Genomic DNA, 21,498 nt, shown 5'->3' with positions numbered 1-21,498 from the left:
TTACTACTTTTTATTTAAATTTAATTAATTAACATACAGTGTATTATTAGTTCAGAGGTAGAGTTCAGTGATTCATCAGTCTTCTGTAACACCCAGTGCTCATTACATCTCGTGCCCTCCATCACCCAGTTAGTTACTCCATCCTCCCACCCATCTCCCCTCCAGCAACCCTCAGTTTGTTTCCTATAATTAAGAGTCTCTTATGGTTTGTCTCCCTCTCTGATTTCAGTTTGTTTTATTTTTCCTTCCTCTATGCTCCTGTGTTTTGTTTCTTAAATTCCACATATGAGTGAAATCATATGCTGATAGTCTTTCTCTGACATATTTTGCTTAGCATAATACCTTATAGTTCCATCCACATCATTGCAAATGGCAAGATTTCTTTTTTTTTTTTTTGATGGCTAAGTACTCTTCCATTTTATATATATATATATATATATATATATATATATATATATACACATATACACACACACACATATACACACACACATATATTTATATATGTATATAAATATATACACACACCACATATTCTTTATCCATTTGTCTGATGGTGGACATCTGGGCTTTTTCCATAGTTTGGCTATTGTGGACATTGCTGCTATAAACATTGGGGTGCAGATGCCCCTTTGGGTCACTACATTTGTATCTTTAGGACCAGCATTTTTTAAAAAATATTTTTACAGTAGAACAGAAAATAATGGTGTTTACTGCAGTTAATAAGTATATGTATTTTCTGAAAGTTGTAATATTTTTTAAGAATTCAGATCTGTTTATTCATAGAATTTTCCTCAATTTGGATATGTCTAAAGGGAAAATCTATTAAAAAATAAATAAACTGGCCTGACTTCTCAAAAAATATTAATCTCATGAAAGAAAACTGGTGGTGGGAGGAGGGGAGCAATTAAAAAAGTAAAAGGACTATTCAGAGAAAATATGGGAGAGTGTACCATTCTAGAATCTAGGTTAAAAAAGAGTAAAGACATAAAAAAAGAAATAAAACGTGTATTATCTTTGGCTTCTGGATCTGGGAGTAAAATCAGCTGTAAAGGAAGTATTGGGACAATTACATAGTGTTAGGTAGATATACTGTTAGGCAGTTTTAAATATTAAATATTAGATATGTTACATAATTTTTAAAAGTTTTTTTGACATTTAAGAAAATCTTAATTCCAGTATAGTTACCATATCTGTAGCTTGCTTAGGGTTGTATGGACATTTTAACAATATTTGTTCTTCCAGTCTATGAGCATAGAATGTCTTCTCCATTTGTTTGTGTCATCTTCAGTTTGTCTCATCAGTGTTTTATAGTTTTCAGAATATAGGTCTTATATTTCCTGGGCTAAGTTTATTCCTAGATATTTTATTGTTTTGCTATAATTGTAAATGGGATTGTTCTCTTAATTTATCTTTCTGCTACTTCATTACTAGTGTATAGAAATGCAACTGATTTCTAGATAATATTTTGTGTTAAGATTAAATTTTATGAATGTGATTGTTTTATAGTTTTGTTGGAATGTGCTTTTTTTATCTTAGGTCATATGTACTATATAGTATTTAGGAGTGAAGTATGGTGGTGACAAACTATAGTTTGGTCAGCCAACTGCATAAGCCATTTATTTGGTCAAGACTTTTCATAAAAGTTGAGGGAAAAAATGATTAATGTAGAATTTTAAACCTACACATGAACCAGTTTTAATTGTAATCAATGGGTTGGCATACTGACTACAGTGGCTGTCATGGGATGACATGACACATGACTGTGTCTTAGCATGGTGGTTAAGGGCAGCTCTGTAGGGTAAGACAAATCTTGGTTCCTACATTAGCTGAAACAAAAACTCAGTCAGGTTCACTGCCCTGAACCTCTTCTATAGTTTCCTCACCTATAAAATGGGAATAATTACAGAAAGTCTTTCATGATGTGGTGTGTGTGTGTGTGTGTGTGTGTGTGTGTGTGTGTACACATGTTATTCCTATGTGGAATATAGGAAACAGGACAGAGGATCATAGGTGAAGGGGGAAAACTGAATAGGAAGTCATCAGAGAAGGAGAAAAACCATGAGGTACTCTTAACTATAGGAAACAAACTGCGGGGGGGGGAGGGGCAAGATGGCGGAAGAGCAGGGTCCCCAAATCGCCTGTCCCCACCAAGTTACCTAGATAACCTTCAAACCATCCTGAAAATCTACGAATTCAGCCTGAGATGTAAAGAGAGACCAGCTGGAAGGCTACAGTGAGAAGAGTCCGCGCTTCTATCAAGGTAGGAAGACGGGGAAAAAGAAATAAAGGAACAAAAGGCCTCCGAGGGGGAGGGGCCCCGCGAGGAGCCGGGCTGAGGCCCGGGCGAGTGTCCCCAGGACAGGAGAGCCCCGTCCCGGAGGAGCAGGAGCTGCACCAACCTTCCCGGGCGGGCGGAAAGGGGCTCGCAGGGAGTTGGAGCAGGACCCAGGAGGGCGGGGATGCCCTCGGGCTCCCGGGGACACTAACAGACACCTGCGCCCCGGGAGAGTGCTCCGAGCTCCCTAAGGGCTGCAGCGCGCACGGCGGGACCGACCGGAGCAGCTCGGAGGGGCTCGGGTGGCGGCTCCGCGGAGGGAGCTGCGGGGCGGGAGCGCGAATCCCACAGCGCAGGCCCCGGAGCACAGGGCGCCGGGACACAGCCCAGGATCCGGCCTCCCCCGGGACAGGCAGAGGCCGGGAGGGCCCAGGACAGCGAGGACGCTCCTGCCCCGAGCTGAGCACATCAGCGGCCCCGCCCGGAGCCTCCAGGCCCAGCGGACGGAGAGCCGAGAGCCCCGAGCCCCGTAGTTCCTGAGTCCCGTAGTTCCTGCGGAGGCTGAATCCAGGCTTCCAGAGTTGCCATAGCAACTGCTGCTGTTCCTCCTGGGGCCCCACGGGGTAAACAACCCCCGCTGAGCCCTGCAGCAGGCAGGGGCAGAGCAGCTCCCCCAAGTGCTGACACCTGAAAATCAGCACAGCAGGCCCCTCCCCCAGAAGACCAGCTAGACGGACCAGTGATACTCCCCCGTGTTCCAATACAACTTGTTTTTGGCCACTCTGCACTGAGCAAAATGACCAGAAGGAAAACCTCACTTCAAAAGAAAGAATCAGAAACAGCCCTCTCTCCCACAGAGTTACAAAATCTGGATTACACTTCAATGTCAGAAAGCCAATTCAGAAGCACCATTATACAGCTACTGGTGGCTCTAGAAAAAAGCATTAAAGACTCACGAGACTTCATGACTGCAGAATTTAGATCCAATCAGGCAGAAATTAAAAATCAATTGAATGAGATGCAATCCAAACTAGAAGTCCTAACGACGAGGGTTAACGAGGTGGAAGAACGAGTGAGTGACATAGAAGACAAGTTAATGGCAAAGAGGGAAACTGAGGAAAAAAGAGATAAACAATTAAAGAACCATGAAGACAGATTAAGGGAAATGAACGACACTCTAAGGAAGAAAAACCTACGTTTAATTGGGGTTCCCGAGGGCGCCGAAAGGGACAGAGGGCCAGAATATGTATTTGAACAAATCCTAGCTGAAAACTTTCCCAATCTGGGAAGGGAAACTGGCATTCAGATCCAGGAAATAGAGAGATTCCCCCCCTAAAATCAATAAAAACCGTTCAACACCTCGACATCTAATAGTGAAGCTTGCAAATTCCAAAGATAAAGAGAAGATCCTTAAAGCAGCAAGAGACAAGAAGTCCCTGACTTTCATGGGGAGGAATATTAGGGTAACAGCAGACCTCTCCACAGAGACCTGGCAGGCCAGAAAGGGCTGGCAGGATATATTCAGGGTCCTAAATGAGAAGAACATGCAACCAAGAATACTTTATCCAGCAAGGCTCTCATTCAAAATGGAAGGAGAGATAAAGAGCTTCCAAGACAGGCAGGAACTGAAAGAATATGTGACCTCCAAACCAGCTCTGCAAGAAATTTTAAGGGGGACTCTTAAAACTCCCCTTTAAGAAGAAGTTCAAGTAACTCTGAACGTGAATGGGCTTAATGACCCCATCAAAAGGCGCAGAGTTTCAGACTGGATAAAAAAACAGGACCCATCTATTTGCTGTCTACAAGAGACTCATTTTAGACAGAAGGACACCTACAACCTGAAAATAAAAGGTTGGAGAACCATTTACCATTCAAATGGTTCTCAAAATATACCCTAAAAACTACAGAACACTTCTGAAAGAAATTGAGGAAGACACAAAGAGATGGAAAAATATTCCATGCTCATGGATTGGCAGAATTAATATTGTGAAAATGTCAATGTTACCCAGGGCAATTTACACGTATAATGCAATCCCTATCAAAATACCATGGACTTTCTTCAGAGACTTAGAACAAATTATTTTAAGATTTGTGTGGAATCAGAAAAGACCCCAAACAGCCAGGGGAATTTTAAAAAAAGAAAACCATATCTGGGGGCATCACAATGCCAGATTTCAGGTTGTACTACAAAGCTGTGTTCATCAAGACAGTGTGGTACTGGCACAAAAACAGACATATAGATCAATGGAACAGAACAGAGAACCCAGAAGTGGACCCTGAACTTTATGCTCAACTAATATACGATAAAGGAGGAAAGACGATCCACTAGAAGAAAGACAGTCTCTTCAATAAATGGTGCTGGGAAAATTGGACATCCACATGCAGAAGAATGAAACTGGACCACTCTCATGCACCATACACAAAGATAAACTCAAAATGGATGAAAGATCTAAATGTGAGACAAGATTCCATCAAAATCCCAGAGAAGAACTCAGGCAACATCCTTTTTGAACTTGGCCACAGTAACCGGAGAAGGACAAACAGTGTATGTTCTCATTCATTTGGGGAATATGAATAATAGTGAAAGGGAATATAAGGGAAGGGAGAAGAAATGTGTGAGAAATATCAGAAAGGGAGACAGAACATAAAGACTTCTAACTCTGGGAAATGAACTAGGGGTGGTGGAGGGGGAGGAGGGAGGGGGGTGGGGGTGAATGGGTGACGGGCACTGAGGGGTACACTTGACGGGATGAGCACTGGGTGTTATTCTGTATGTTGGTAAATTGAACACCAATAAAAATTAATTTATAAAAAAAAAAAAGAAACAACTGCGGGTTGCTGGCAGGGAGGTGGGTGGAAGAGGGGGTAACTGAGTGATGAGCATCAAGGAGGGCACGTGATGTGATGACCACGTGGTGTAATATGCAACTGATGAATTACTGAACTCTACATCTGAAACTAATAATGTACTATATGTTGGCTAATTGAATTTAAATTAAAAAATATAAATGAACTAAAAAAATTTTTTAAAGGAGTGAAACACCCATGGAATGGTTGTAAGGATTGGATACCTGCCATATAGGAGCATGCAGCAAATCTTAGCTATGATGATGAAGAAGATGGAGAAACCAGCAACAGCCTATGTTGGCTGCCTCTGCAACTAAGTCAAAGGTTCTTAACAAGGAGATGATTGGAACCATTCATAGGTTTTTATCAAAACACGATTGTTTTAAATCCTACTCCATATCCTCTGTGCCTGAATCTCAGGGTTCAGGCCTAATAAACTTTGTTAGCACAAGATGCAACATTGAACAAGATATAGTCTCTGCCATACACACCTGACCATAGTGTACTTTCCTAATCCGTGCTGCCAGAAGCATATAGCACAGTGGGCACTTAGTCATATATCTGAGCACCAAATGTGAGAGAAAGGGAGAGAGAAGTTTCCATGAGTGAATTAGGAGAAAAGAGTTAAAGCCAACATTTTGTGAGTAGAGAGGGAAATAATCAGATTTACTTAAATTCTTTTTGCTTACTATAGTTACTACAAAGAGGTGTGTAGATCATAAAATTTTAGATAGCCCTGTCTTGTGTTCTCATTTGTGAGAAACTAAATTTATGCAGCTATTTAACCAATAATCCCAACTTCTCATATCAAAATGAGTGTTCCCCGCTATAAAAGTTGCCTTGGGAAGCCAGATGGTCCCTTTACTGAATCTGTCATTGTAAATACCTCTTTATTCTACTTGGGAATTGCCTTCAAAATCAGTTTAGGAATCCCACAAGAATTCAGAGCTCACTGATTTATGTACCTCGTATTTTGTACTCATAACAGTGTTATCCAGTACACTTACTTGCCGTATACATTAGGTTTGTTTCCGGAAAATTTGTGGCTCCTCCCCAAGATAAAGATATGCCATCAAAAGAATACATTGAAGGTTCAGAATGTATCTGGGGTCTAGAGAAGTTTAGAGTCACTGTCCTATCCTTGAATGAAGTATCTGACTTCCTAAAGGTGAAATCTGACTTGGGTATGGGTGCCTTTATAAGAATGTGCCTCATTTTTTTTTTAAGTGAACCAAATATGGCCACACCTTATCCACATACTGCTATCAACATGAGAGCACTGGCTGCTAGGTTTAGACCTTTGGGTTGCATAATTAGCGTTCAAGATGCGCACTTGTGTGAAGTCTGGCTAGGAATATCACATGATGGGACGATATGTGGGTGATTTTTAAAAAATTCTTTTTTTTTTCTTTTTTTGCCTGTCCAGTACCTGGTGCTGCTCCTCAGAATCTGTCCCTAGAAGTAAGAAATTCAAAGGTAAGCTTTATATTGCTATTCATTTTTACTGGCATACTAGTAAGCCTCAGAAGGGTGTATAGAAAGGGAAATTCTATATCAAAATCAAGCAGAGAAATAAGGTGTCATAGATATTATACCTGCCAGTAAAGCTGGAGTCAGAAACCGACTCCGGGGTTTTCTGTGTAGCTTTACTGCGTTTCTGTGATCCCAGAATTACTCTAGTTTCTGCAGATACATTGTGGTTTTGCATATCATGACATTGTAGATCTTAGCAGTTCAGAACATTGGGGATAAGGTAGAAAGAAGTAAGTTGTTTATGATACCATAGCCCCTTAGTGCTGTGAGATGAGCCCACTGTGAAGCAAAGCTAGATCCATCAGCTGTTGCATAGGCTCAAACTCCCTCCTAGCCAAGTTCACTGTACACTGTACGCTGAAGGCAAGTGTGCCTCTCAAAGGCCCAGAGCCCCTTCTGGGCTACATTGACAACTGAGACACTCAGTCCTTTAAAATAGTACCATGGGACTCCTTTTCCTTTAATTAAAAACCAGCTGTTAATTAACGATTCCCTTCTTGAAGAGTTTTAGGCAGAAGTTGTCTAATTTCAGTCATTCCACAATGGAGATAGAGGAGATCCTCACACCTGACCATAGTGTACTTTCCTAATCCGTGCTGCCTCTGACCTATATTTTTCCTCATGAAAGCTTTTCTGAAACTTTTGCCTAATGTCTAAATACACAGGAAAATAAGGGCCCAGTGCATGTCGCCTACAAATACAATCTTCCCATTTGATCATTGAGGATTTTAAAATTAAAAAGTAATTTTGAGTGATCCTGCTGCCTTTATTTCAGTGACTTCAGGATAACAATTTATAAAAACAGGACCAAGCTTTTGGTATATTCAGTCTTTTCCCTATAATCTTGTCTTCCCCAGAGTATTGTGATTCACTGGCAGCCACCTCCTCCAGCCACACAAAATGGTCAGATTATTGGCTACAAGATTCGCTACCGAAAGGCCTCCCGAAAGAGTGATGTCACTGAGACCTTGGTACCTGGGACACAGCTGTCTCAACTGATTGAAGGTAAGCTGTGGATGTGAAAGGTAGGAGGTGGGATCTTTCTCAGGCATTGAGTTACACTAGTCTAATGACTACTCTGAACTGTTGACTTAAAGTAAAAACAGTTCAAAAGAACTTCTAGTGGTTCAGTTATTCTGACTTGATAAAAGATAATGGAACACAATCTTACAGATTCTCTTATCTCTGAGTGTTGAGATTGGGTTTGAGTTTTATTTCTTTACTTGTGTTTTCCTGTATTCTCCACATTTTCCTTTTTGAATATACACACACACACACACACACACACACACACACACACACATACACACACATACATACATACACAGATCTTCCTCAACGTAGGATGGGGTTATGTCCCAATAAACCCATCAAAATTTGGAAATCTCCTAGCTCAAAAATACACTCAACACATATCAGAGCTTAGCCTAGCCTACCTTAAACATGCCCAGAACATTTTTATCAGCCTACAGTTGGGCAAAACCATCTAACACAAAGCCTGTTTTATAACAGCTTATTGGACATCTCATGTATTTTATTGAATACTGTACCGAGAGTGAAAACCAGAATGTTCTAAGTGTATAAGGAGTTTACCCTCATATTCCCAAGGCTAACTAGGAACTGCCTCTGCCCAGCATCACAAAAGAGGATTGTACCTCCTATCACTAGCCTGGGAAAAGATCACAATTCATAATTTGGAGTATAGTTTCTACTGTATGCATATTCTACAATGATGCTTTTGCATCATTGTAAAGTCAAAAAATAATAAGTTGAACTACCCTTAGTCTGTATTGGTTTTTTTTGCAATCTCAAAGCAAGATAGCACAAAGCTATATAGGCCAAAAATCTGCTCTGTCTAGCTGGTAGGAGAGGTCTACAAAATGTTTTTTATAACACTGATACCACTCATGTGTATGTGGCCTGAAACATTTGTGAATAACTATAGCAATCGAGTAATCTTTCTTGCTACTACTTGCTACATGATAAAGTTTTAGGGAATTCTGGCAAGGATAACTCCTTTTCTGTATTTTTCCCTTTATATGCTGCAGAGCAAGTAGCATACGCACTAAAAATGGGACTTACCGGATCTCTAATATGAGTTTCCTCTAGAGATGACCAAATAGCCCTGTCTTCCTTCCCTCAGTAGGAGGATTAGACTTAGCTCTGCAGTGGTCAGTTGGCTTTGCAGGAGAAGCTTGGGAAGAAGATGAAATGCTTTTTGATCTTTGGATATTGGTACTGTGCTTACAAAAATTAGAGATAGATGCCCCTACGAAACCATTTTGGGGATTTCTAGCAGCACTGGTAGAAGAAAACTGCAAGAATTGGAGATACTGACATTATCTAAGCTCTGAGAATTAATTCCAGCACCCTTGGGGAGCTCTCAGTTTCCCTTACCTTGCCCCCTCCTGGGTAGAGAAGTTTGACATCAACCACTTTCCTATGCCTCCAGGGGCCATATTCTTGATAAAACCAAGATCTGAGGTCAAAAAGTGTAATTGCAATGAGTTTCTAGGAATTAGGTGAGTCACTGGACGGTGAAAGCTTATACTCCAGTAATCCAGCAAGCTTTTCTTCATACTCCTCACCTCACAGATGGGATTGACTTCTTTCAATATAGGTGAATGTTTGTCTCCAAGGGTAGCTTTCCATCACTTAGTTTCTTCACATGAACCCCGTAGCTCTAAGCTGCAGGGAGTAAATGGTTGCGGTGGTGTTGCGGAGACATCTCACTAAAGGAATGTTACTGTAGAATTAGTCTCAGGTGTTCTTAAAAACCAGTTTCTGATTTGAACCCAAATACAGATAACATTTCTCATCTGTAAGGCTTTTATTTTGAATATTTAGTAGTAGATATTGACCATATACCAGGTACTGTTCTTGTTGCTATAATATAAAAAATATATAGTCCTGGACCATGAAAAGATTATTCATTTTCTCAATGAAACGTTTGATGTGTAAGCAGAACAATCGCCTTCATGGTAAAAACGACTTTTTCATTATGGAGAAAATCATTGGCATATTTTTTTTAATTTTATCATTGGCATATTTAAAAGCATATTTAGATTCATTTGTTTACTGGACTTTATTAAGCTCTTATTAGCGTGGGCTGGCACTAGGTATACAATGCTGAGCAAAAAAAGGACATCTTTGCTCTCTTGAAGCATTAACTTGAAGATTATTAAGTATCAGAGAGCAATATGGATGACCAGGGTCCTGTCCTGAACCACAAATTCTATGACTCCGTGTTAGCTGGAAGTGATTGTTGTTTCTTCACTTTGGGCCACTTACAGCACTTAACACATTCTTCCCTATCTTTATAGTAAGAATAGTGGGCCTTAGTTTGAGTCTATGTACTCTGTAGGTTACCTGGCGGGGAGAGGACTTCTCAGCCTCTTTACTCGTGCGTCCACCTCCACCTGTGCACACACACTCTCTCTTCTTTCACTTGCTTTCTAAACATCCTAACTCTCCTCCGAGGGCAGGGAATGGTAATCTGATTGGTTGAATTCTTTTGGGACCTCAGTTGAGCCACATTTGCCAGTAGTCCATCGTATTTGTCTATTAACAGTTATAAACATGTGCACAGCCCTCTCTGGCACGTTCTGGTTCGGTGTATGCAGGGAGGTGACAGGTAAACTGACTCGGGCCCAGCCGTTTTGCTTCTCCTTCTGCCTTGCTGGTGACTTTCTTGTGGGTAGATAGCTTCAGGAGGGGTCTGCTGAGAGCAAGACCTCCCATCTCTCCTCTCACCATATGACAGGATTCATTAACTGAGCCATCCTGCATCCTGGCCAAGTTCTCTCTCTCGGTGGTTCTCTTTAGAATTTCTGTACTATGCTGCTGGCCAGAGATCCCAATATTTTCATATGGGGAGGTAGGATCATTTCTCATAACCTTATAAGATCTAATGTGTAATATATAGTATTTAAGTGCTCTAAAGATAGATTCATGTGAACTGTACACTAAAAAAATTGTTAAAGGCAGCCCGGGTGGCCCAGCGGTTTAGCGCCGCCTTCAGCCCGGGTCCTGATCCTGGAGACCCGGGATCAAATCCCATGTCGGGCTCCCTGCATGGAGCCTGCTTTTCCCTCTGCCGCTCTCGCTTTCTCTCTCTATGTTTCTCATGAACAAATAAAAATAAAATCTTTAAAAAAATAAAATAAAATAAAATAAATAAAATGTTAAGATGGTAAATTTTATGTTATGTGTTTTAGCATAAAAGAAAAAAATGGATGCATGACTATATGAATAGCTGACCATATTATTGGCTGTTGCCCTACTTTGTAAGGTAGACTTTTGCATGTGGATTTTTGTTGCCTTCAATATATTGGTAAATTTATTTTTGATAGTCATTATGAAAAATCGCATAATAGGCTTAATCGCCTTTAGTTATTATATATACTATGCAGGTAGGCTGTTGTGAAATAGATTTCTAGGCCATATTTGGTGTTTAAAATTGTTCTACTCTTGTTATGGGGTGGCTCTGAGAACAGAGTGAGGTAACCCAGCAGGAATTACATCTCTTCTTTTTTTTTTCTTTGTTCACATCATAATCACAGTGATGTAAAATAAGTAATATCAAGATAAAGATGGTATCGTGATATGATGGCAGGCCCAGCTTAGAAACTGACTGAAATAACTGATATCTTTATCTTTACCAGAAGGAATTAATTCTTTTCTGGTCTTGGCTGTCTTCTGAGACCAACTGACTTTGTTTCTTTGCTATGACTCTTTCATTATCCTCGACCTCTTTTTAACCCTAGCTTCCTTAGTAACAAAATGAAGGGATTACATTAAGTGATCCCTGAGGGGCCTTCAAGCTCTTAAAAAAAAAGGATCTGTAATCTCCTGGGAACTCTGCTCATTGGTTTTGCTCTTGACTGTGTGGGCATCTGCCTCTCCTGGAGATACAGGCGCTGCTCTGTGCTGTGGTGATGTGTTGCTCGTGCTGTATTAGCTCTAACTGCAACTTTATCAAGATAGTAGCTATGTACTGACTTGGTGGATAAGATAACTTAATGAGAAGTTGTTAATGTTTTGTTTTGCAAATCTCTTATTTCAGCTTGTCTTTTTTCTTTTTTTCCCCCCTTTTTGTCGTTTGGGTCTCAGGTCTCGATCGGGGGACTGAGTATAATTTCCGAGTGGCTGCTCTGACAGTCAATGGTACTGGCCCGGCTACAGACTGGCTGTCTGCGGAAACTTTTGAAAGTGACTTAGATGGTAAGAACGACAATCCATAGGATTGGCAGAAGCTAGGTACTAACTAACTATAGTCAAATTAGTTAAACTAGAAAGCCACAGATTTGGGGGGGTGTATATGACTTAAATCTGTGAACTTTAATGTATCACACTGCTGTCATTAGACTTCCCCTCCCCCAGTGGCTTTAAAGACCTGTCCCGTTAAGCAGAACCAGAACAAATAAAAACGTACAGGTGCTTTGAGTCTAATTTTTTATCAAGACCATTGAATACATGGGTGATCTGAAATTTACCACCGAGCCACATCAATCCACCTTCATCAATCCACCTTCTTCAGCTAGTCTCCCCTTTTCCCTTAGTTCTGGACACCTTGCCTTTTTTCTACCTCTTCATTCAGTGAGTACCTGTGTATATATAGGTGTGCATATGATAAGACACAGATGCTGCACTCGAGGGACAAAACACCTTGGTCCTTATTCTCATTCGTAGTTTACTAATTTTTAAAATTTAGACAGCAGGCTATGCCTCGAAGTAACAGATTTGAAAGATACACTATAATTGCTACCTTTTTTAAGCCTCTTAGTTTCCCACCATTTAAATCAATATGTGGTTCTAAGGTTCCTATTTTCTGACTTACATTACTGAGGGGAGTAAGTAATTGATACCGTTGCTGTAATGTGATGCTTGATCATCTGTTGACAACAGGCTTCTAATTAGTTGGGGTTAGGCCTTTTTCATTCCACCTAGTTGAGTCTGGTACTCCGATGTGGGACCAAGAGGAATGAATAACTATTGAAAGGCAGCCTATTTGTTTTTCTCCAGTGGGCAAAGGTTCTTAGATCTCTTTGTCTGCCCTTCCAAATTAGTATTGTATTGTCTTGCCTTTCAGATTATTTGGGTTTGCTTTTTTCTTAGAATGTAGTAAAACCAGTAATCATTCTTTACCCTACATACAGATTCTCTGTGAATCCTTGGGCATAATGGAAAAAAATCTTAACCCCAAATAACTTGGCAGGAGGCTAAACACCATGCCCCAAGGATGGTGAAATATTCAAATTCTTGCTTTTCTACTTTCTTTCCCAGAAACTCGTGTTCCTGAAGTGCCTAGCTCTCTTCACGTCCGGCCACTTGTCACAAGCATTGTAGTAAGCTGGACTCCTCCAGAGAATCAGAACATTGTGGTCAGGGGTTATGCCATTGGTTATGGCATTGGCAGCCCTCATGCCCAGACCATCAAAGTGGACTATAAGCAGCGCTATTACACCATCGAAAATCTGGGTATGTATGCTGAGTAGAGGAAGTAATTGCACATGGGATTTCTTTCTTTTCAACTTTTTATTGTATGATAATTTTATTTTTACAGAAAAATTTTAAAAATAGTACAAAGAGGGACACTTGGGTGGCTCACTTAAGCATCCAACTCTTAATTTTGGCTCAGGTCATAATTTCAGGGTTATGAGATTAAGGTCCGAGTCAGGCTTTGCTCTGGGCATGGAATCTGTTTAAGATTCTCTCTCCTCCTCCCCGTGCCCCTCCCATCCCCGCTCATATGCCCGAGTTCTCTCTTTCTCACAAAAAAGAAAATCGTACAAAGAATTCCTATTTATTCTTCACTAAGAGTCACCAAAAGTTAGTATTTTACCACATGTGCTTTATCATTCTCTGTCTTCCTGTATGTACATACTGTTTCTCTGAACCATTTGAGAGTAAGTTACAGATGTGATTCCCTTCCACCCTCTGATACTTTAATGTGTATTTCCTAAAAATGAGGGCATTTTCTAACATCCCTATAGCACAGTTATGAAAGTCAGCAAATTAACACTCAGTATCTACAGCCTTTATATTTTACTAGTTGTTTCATTGTCTTTTATAACAAAAGAAAAACATTGTTTTCTGGTCCAGATCTCCTGTTTCATTTAGTTGTCATGTCTCATTAGTTTTCTCTAATATGGAACAGTTCCTTGTTTTTTACTTGAATTTTATGACTGTGACATTTCTGATAAATATAGAGCACTTATACTTTGTAGAATGTCTCTCAGTTGGCATGAGGTCTCCCCCACAGGTATCAATGAAAGGAAAAGTATATGCCAGCATGTGCTTTAACTTCTCATCCAAACCCTCCAGTGTACAGCAGCATCACTAAACCGTTGGTTAGTTGAGGCCAAGAGAGGATTCAGGCACAGCCAACCTCACTCCTGGAACTAACTCTGCGAAGTTGATCCTGGAGAGCATATGTATATGCTGCTGTCTCTAAATATTTCCCCACACTCTGGAGGAATCCCATACAAAATTTTCTAAAATCTTTCCTGACTTCCTCTGCACTTAAGATCATGCACCATTACCCTTGAATTTTTTAAAATTCTGGAGTGAGAATTGTTTTCTAAGTGTTTCTAAGTATATTGTTTTTCTTTCCTTCAGACCCCAGCTCTCACTATGTGATAACCCTGAAAGCCTTTAACAACGTGGGTGAGGGCATCCCCCTGTATGAGAGCGCTGTGACCAGACCTCACACAGGTAAGCCATCCTGTCCATCTCTAGTCTTCAGCACTTTTTCCAGCAGCTTATATGGAATCTTGACATGAGGTCTGCCCCATAGGTATTAGCAGAAGGAAAAGTATATGCCAGTGTAGGCTACAGGTTTCATATAGGAAAGTAGGCTTTCAGCGTGGAAATTTCCATTAATTTCTATTTTGCTTTTTAGAAAATATTAACAATACTGTTGTATAAATAACTCCATGTAGATATGTATCACATATTTATAATATGTTGGGATCTAGAAACCATAGTTGTGAGAGAATTGTACGTGATTTTGGGGGTGTCTGGGTGGCTTAGTCGGTTAAGTGTCTGACTCCTGATTTGGCTCAAGTTAATGATCTCAGTGTTGTGAGATCAAGCCCTGCGTCCAGCTCTGTTTTGGGCATAGAACCTGCTTAAGACTTCCTCTCTCCCTCTCCCTCTGCCCCTCCCTCTGCTCCCTCTCTTTTAAAAAAAAAAAGAAAAAGTGATTTTCATCTTTTGGTCATGTGAGTTATAACTAAAATGAGTGAAAAAAAATGAACAGATCTCCCTATCTCTGGAGAAATTATATAGGTTACTGGTGGTCTCAGTAAATGTGTATGATCAGTGAATCTCACAATTTCCTTATTAGTCACCTGAGTTGATTGGGAAAGTGTTTTTCTATTTGCTTTTCACAAATTTATTTATATAAAGAGTATAAAGTCAGTTGTACTATCCATTTGGTCAGCTGTGCATTTAGTACAAAAGAGACCAAAATACTCAGGTTTTTTTATAATAAAGGAATATTCATATAATGTAAAATTTTTATAGATAAAATACCTAATGTAGAGCTGAATGAGGAAGTTTATTGAAATAAATATATTAGATTTGTAAATTTTTCTAAAGGGTCCTGAAAACCCAAGTATTTATCATCTTCAGAAATGCTATTTTCCATTTGTTTTCCAGAACTGTGTCTCTCTATTGCTTGCTGTGTTTTGTGGACACTTTGTATAAAATAGTGCAAATTTCACATTATTCTTTTTAAAAATTATAATCTATGTCCCTTGTTTTTCTCTATTGCTTTTACTTAACAAAACCAGCATCATCACTACATGTTTGATAGTTCTGTCCTGTCTTCTGTTGTGGGCTTACAGTTTTTAAGTTCTTTTACAAAGGGCTTTGGTATTCCAGAAAGTTCAAAAAAAGAGGGGGGAGGCGGTAAAATGAAAAAAATATATTTAAATAAGTGGTTTGCTACTTTCTTAAATTAGTCTGTAATAGAAAAAAAATTTCTGAAATTACTTCCTCTTATGTGACTTAAAAATACAGCCATTTGGCTAGAAATATACAGGGAAATGTCCCTAAGTCGTGTAACCTTGTTATCTTTTCCAAGAATTATTACAAATTTTTAAAAATTTCTCAAAGAAGTCTAATGATTTTTGCACCTGAAGGTGCATTTTCTATGACTAATTGGTTTGTGTCCTGATCATTGGACAAAGCCCTTGAGTATAATGTATACTGTTCCTCTGTTACTTTTAGTCTTCATTGTGTAGGAAATACATAAATGGAGGCTATTATGTTAGTTTGGCAATTATTCATAAACAAGGTCCATACCATTTCAGGTTTTGAGTTATAGGAAGGGCTAGTCTCCATAGCTGTGTGGGAAACCCATTTTAAAACCTTAACTTAAAATAAATCAGTGTGTGTGTACTTAGAAAACTGACCAAGAGTTAATAAAGACCAATGGGTCCTGCTGTATTGCTCTGAGCTGATGGGCCTTGGTGCCATTGGGCATATTCTAGCCTCTGTTTTGACATTGAGCTTTAGAGTTGTCTGCTGCATACAGCTCAGGACATCCATGAGTATAGACTTTCCTTTCTATCAAATAAGTACTATGATTTCTAACGTTCATGAAGGCTGGACCCATAAGTATGTCATTTCCCATAACTGATTGGGATTCATTAAGTGGGTTGCTCTCTGATTCTACTGGAGAAAGTAGAGCAGATATTCCTTCATGGTGTTGGCTTACCTCTTTCCCTGAAAGAGTAATGCCCTTGAGTTCCTATTGCTTTATTTGGATGTGAGCCATCTTGCTGTACTGCTTTTAGACCCAACCAGATCTGAACCGGACCCTATGTGGGTATCAGATAACCCTAACACCAAGGCCAGGCTAAGTTGCCATTGGCTGGCATTCAGGTCTCAGGCTCAAGAATAGGACCCTTACATGTACATTGCATTGATAAGCCATGTCCCAAAAATTCAGCCACATTCAGTGAAATATCAGAACAGACCATGAGCTTTGTGTTGGTTGTTCTGAAATTACACCCTTGATTTTAAAAGTTGTTTGTGTCTTCTCACAATCCTTTTTTGGAAAGGAGGTAGAATTTTCAAATAATTTAAAGAAAATTCAAGTATAAATATGATAATATAATCTATAACTGGGTTATATCAAATGTTAATATACCTACAGAGTACAGTAGAGAGTATAGCTAATTATTTCCCTTGACATTTTCCTGCAAATTTTTCCTGAAAGAACACAAATGGAAATATTCTTTTTAATGAATGGTGGTTATCTATTAACTCAGATTCTCTTTCTCTTTCTTCATTTCTCACCTTTCATTCCATTATATTACCCTGCATTTTCCTTTTCTTTTATTTTTGTTTATGTTAAAATGCCACTTCCCTTTTTTAATTACTTTTTACCCAGACACTTCTGAAGTTGATTTATTTGTTATTAATGCTCCATACACTCCAGTGCCAGATCCCACTCCCATGATGCCACCTGTGGGAGTTCAGGCTTCCATTCTGAGTCATGACACCATAAGAATCACATGGGCGGACAACTCACTGCCCAAACACCAGAAGATCACAGATTCCCGGTACTACACAGTCCGATGGAAAACCAACATCCCAGCAAACACGAAGTACAAGGTACTAGTCACATTGGCTATGGGTGAGAAAAGCTAACTTATCGATACTTCCCAATTCTAAAGTTCTTGGTTCTTATGCTTCCAGAATGCAAATGCAACAACTTTAAGTTATTTGGTGACTGGTTTAAAAGCAAATACACTATATGAATTCTCTGTGATGGTGACCAAAGGTCGAAGGTCAAGCACATGGAGTATGACAGCCCATGGGACAACCTTTGAATTTGGTATGTGTTGTCTGAATCTTATATCACGTGGCATTTCTTCTCATAGAAGATGTGAAAGTCAGTGGAAGTCCATGCTAATGTTGGGCCACATTCCAAGTCAGGAGACTTCTTGTCACCTGCTTCTACTGTCAAGGAAAGAATTGAGGGTGTGAATTAACCCATTTACAAAACAGAGTGAGCAACTATAGCTGGAGTTCAGTGTTTGCCTTTTCAGCTGATGAAGTATGTTTTCTTCATCACTGAACAAGAACATTAGCAAATAATGGAATAATATAATGCAAAGAATACTAGATTTTAGGAATCAAGGGACTTGAGTTCAATCCCAGGTCAACCAAATACTGACTGTGTAAGTCATAAGTCAGTCACCCAGCCTATCATGTGTTCTATCTGTAAAAGAGGGTTAATAATATCTGCTTTTCTTACCTTACAGGGTTATTTTAAGGGTAAAATGAGCAGATGAAAAGGCACATGGTAATTATAAAGCACTGTGTAGACGTAAACGATTACTGTCATTAATCCTGCTTTATTGCTAAATTGAGATAGAAAAAATGAGGTGACCTGCTCTTCACCAAGCAGCTACCAATGCCATTCTTCCTAGAGCCTCAGAACTTAACCAGGGGACCCCAAAACTGCCCCAGAAGCCTTCTTACAACCAGTTAATATCTAGTAGAATCTCCTATTGAGGCAGCCTCAGGGATTTTATCTGTAAGTAAACAAGAGAGATAAAAGACACCAAACAAATTAAAGGGAGAGCAAGCTATCCAAGTTTGAGATTCTGTTAGCCTTTTGCTTAGGCAAAAGGGTAGGCCTACCCCTTCTGTCTTTTGTACTTTTCTAGCACAGGGATATGTCTAACCATTGGGAGTCTCTGTCTATGGCTTTTTTCTCCTATACATAAATAATGGAAAAATGGAGCTATCAAATCTCTCCAGACTGGGCCTAGCCCTAATGTCTTTTTGTCTCTTGCACAGTTGATTAGACTTAACAGTGCACAAAAATTTAAATAGACCTTGAGTTTGCTTTCTTTGCTAGACTTAAGAATATCTTCTTGCTTCATTCCAATCCATTAGTTAATAAATGATATTATGTATTCCCTTAGGATGTCTGCATTTCACCAGGCTTCCTTCAATTTTGTGCTTGGAAAATTTCAGTATTTTAGGAAGAGAAGAGTAAATTTAAGGATGTACTTAATTTGCTCATTTCTCTACTAGTACCTTGAAAGTTATCAGCCATAACATGGAAATACAAGAAATGCAGTGTTGTTTTTATTCAATTCATGTTTGTTTCATAAACAGTTTTAGATTTTAGAGCAATAATCTCAAATAGTTGACAGTGTGTTTTTAGTACAAACTTAAAAAATCAGTTTATAATTCATTTATTCTTTGAGGGAATAGGGTTTCAAACGTTATATTTTATTTAGAGAGCCACCTATAAGTGAAAGAGAAAATTGTTTTATACTTGAAAATATTCTAACAAAATAATCCAGATGTAGGGGGAAGAATGTCATCTTGGGCAAATTACATAACTTTTTACATTGTTGGATGCCCTGATCTGTCAAGCAGAGATAGTGGTAACTGCCTTTCAGGTTGCCATAAATATAAATTGAAATACTATTTGTAAAATGCCTGGCATAATGTAGATACTTGTAGATACTAACTACAGAGGTCTTTTGATTGCCCTACTTAAGAACCCTATAAATCTCTGACCTCCAGCCCAAGATACCGATTCTGTATCCTCGTAGTATGGTATTTTTTTCTTTGATACTTTTCATATTCTTCTTTTTATTGGAACTATTTACAGGTAGACAGACTATGAGTTCTTTGAAGCCAGGAGGCTTTAGCTTTTTTCCCTTATACCTCTTGTTGCACCTTAGGAAAGGGTTGCAGAAATAGTGAATGAAATTGGAATGGACAGGAATTATTGAAAGTCTTGTTATTTTGTAGTTCCTACTTCTCCACCCAAGGATGTGACAGTTGTGAGTAAAGAGGGAAAACCTAGGACCATAATTGTAAATTGGCAACCTCCGTCTGAAGCCAATGGCAAGATTACAGGTAAGATCCCTCTGAGTGTGTGTGTTCTCTGTTCTGATCTGGCAGAAGCATTCCAGCCCACTACTGTGTGGTTGGGAGAAGTGGGAGTCCAAAAGTTGGCTTGGTCATTCTGTGAAGCACAGGGGGTCATGATGGTCCTTGAAAGTGGACCAAAGGGGTACTGTTTGCTCATAGTAACGTAAGAATGGCTTGTCATTTGGTTGTTCTCACTCACTATGTGAAAGTCTGGTGGGCATTGTTACATTAGACAGTCTTTGGTTACAGTGGGAGCTTATGGACATACTTATTTTCATCAGAAAAACTGTTCTTCTCTGCCTCTAACTATATGATCAGCTTTGGAGTTAAAGACCCTGCCTGATTCTACAGGGTAATACCCACCAAATAGATTCAGTTCTTTTAACCTAATGCCCCAAAAAGCCCATTAGACTTTTAATTCCGTATCCCCTTCACCCCCCGCAGGCCTGCTGTTTCAGCTTTCTGTGTTCTAACACTAGAGTTAGAAGTTTCAGTTGGCCTAGGCCTTTGAAGGGACTTGGGATTTTTCCTTGGACGTCCAGAGAACTTTCCACAGTAGAGGACACTGTGCTTTCCTCAGCTTTATCAGGGAGGAAAGCCTGATGGGATTTAACTGTTAATTATTCCCCTCGGAACCTCTGCTCCATGTAGGTGTATGTTGAGGAACAGGAGTGTGCTCTCTGATGTTCCACTGTATGAACAACGGGGCTGAAAGCATTGAATAAGGAAAGCATTTCCTAATGTTATCCTGCTTCGACTTTCAGATAGAACTCCTTTCCATAATAAATCCCTGGTCTGTGTCATTGTTTAGGTTTTTGAACTTGTCTGTTCCATAAGAGAATGAAGCTTAACTTGGCTTAGATTACATCTTATCTTTAAAAACCAGTTAATGATGCAGTGCGTTTTTTGCCCTGTGTGGATCAGATAGGCCTGTGGTTGTCTGTTCTTGCCTCAGCCATGGAGAGTGAGTGCCCTCTGGTGGGAGTATCAGGTGATGTTTCACTGTGACTTGACCCACTTCAAGTCTGGAAGAGCCTTAATAAAGGTACCACCCACATCTCCCAGGCCTCCCTGGAGATTTTCTCTTAGGAAATCACATTGGCAGGAGCTAAAAGAACATGTTTGACCAGTGTCTGTTTTCTTTTTTCTTTTTTTTTTATAAATTTATTTTTTATTGGTGTTCAATTTGCCAACATATAGAATAACACCCCGTGCTCATCCCATCAAGTGTCTGTTTTCAAAAGTGCTTTAATTGCAGATCGTTGATAGGGACATTATTCAGATATTAGGACATTGAAGCGATTGAATTGTTTTCCTTATATTTCTTTGCTTCTGAGAGTTCTTAACTCTATATTATTATCATAACCACTTTTATTGCCTCAGCTACTGATAAAGATGATAACTTACAGCCTGACACTGTTGAAATTGTGGTTTCCTTTATATGGTGTTCAGTGTAGCATTTTGAATGCATTTTACCATTGGTCCTTAATCAATAACTGGTTCTCTGTTTGTATATGCTATAACGTATATCTTTATTGATCTTCTGATTCCAAAAGAAAAGACAGGAATAAGATATCTTTTATCATTTCCTCCTTTGGACAGGTTACATCATATATTATAGTACAGATGTGAATGCAGAGATACATGACTGGGTTATTGAGCCTGTTGTGGGAAACAGGCTGACTCACCAGATACAAGAGTTAACTCTTGACACACCGTACTACTTCAAAATCCAAGCTCGAAACTCAAAGGGCATGGGGCCCATGTCTGAAGCTGTCCAATTCAGAACACCTAAAGGTAAAACTCCACTTAACAGTGTTTTATTATATGTCTCTTTAGTGGGGCAGTGCTTGTACATACCACTTTAGGATATAGAGACTATGAAGAGTATAAGAAGCCCTGGTGATGAGCTTATGAGCCAC

General features: G+C 39.5%; 1 protein-coding gene across 4 annotated transcripts in view; it reads left to right on the top strand.

The window, feature by feature from the left end:
• Nucleotides 1–21,498, top strand: part of NEO1 (neogenin 1) — a 240,070-nt gene that overhangs the window by 191,218 nt on the left and 27,354 nt on the right. For 3 of the 4 annotated variants that reach the window (XM_055319824.1, XM_055319823.1, XM_055319825.1), the window contains exons 12-20: nt 6,552–6,601; nt 7,516–7,663; nt 11,771–11,881; nt 12,944–13,138; nt 14,279–14,374; nt 17,064–17,287; nt 17,372–17,510; nt 19,454–19,561; nt 21,179–21,373. In XM_055319824.1, coding sequence (XP_055175799.1) covers nt 6,552–6,601; nt 7,516–7,663; nt 11,771–11,881; nt 12,944–13,138; nt 14,279–14,374; nt 17,064–17,287; nt 17,372–17,510; nt 19,454–19,561; nt 21,179–21,373 — 1,266 coding nt within the window. The remainder of the gene's footprint in view (nt 1–6,551; nt 6,602–7,515; nt 7,664–11,770; nt 11,882–12,943; nt 13,139–14,278; nt 14,375–17,063; nt 17,288–17,371; nt 17,511–19,453; nt 19,562–21,178; nt 21,374–21,498) is intronic. The other variant, XM_055319822.1, reaches the window with a different exon arrangement.

This window comes from Nyctereutes procyonoides, unplaced genomic scaffold (assembly GCF_905146905.1).
Source record: "Nyctereutes procyonoides isolate TBG_1078 unplaced genomic scaffold, NYPRO_anot_genome, whole genome shotgun sequence".
Classification (NCBI taxonomy): Eukaryota; Metazoa; Chordata; class Mammalia; order Carnivora; family Canidae; genus Nyctereutes; species Nyctereutes procyonoides.
Note: the sequence above shows the minus strand (reverse complement) of the source record. Positions and strands in the feature narration are given on the sequence as shown.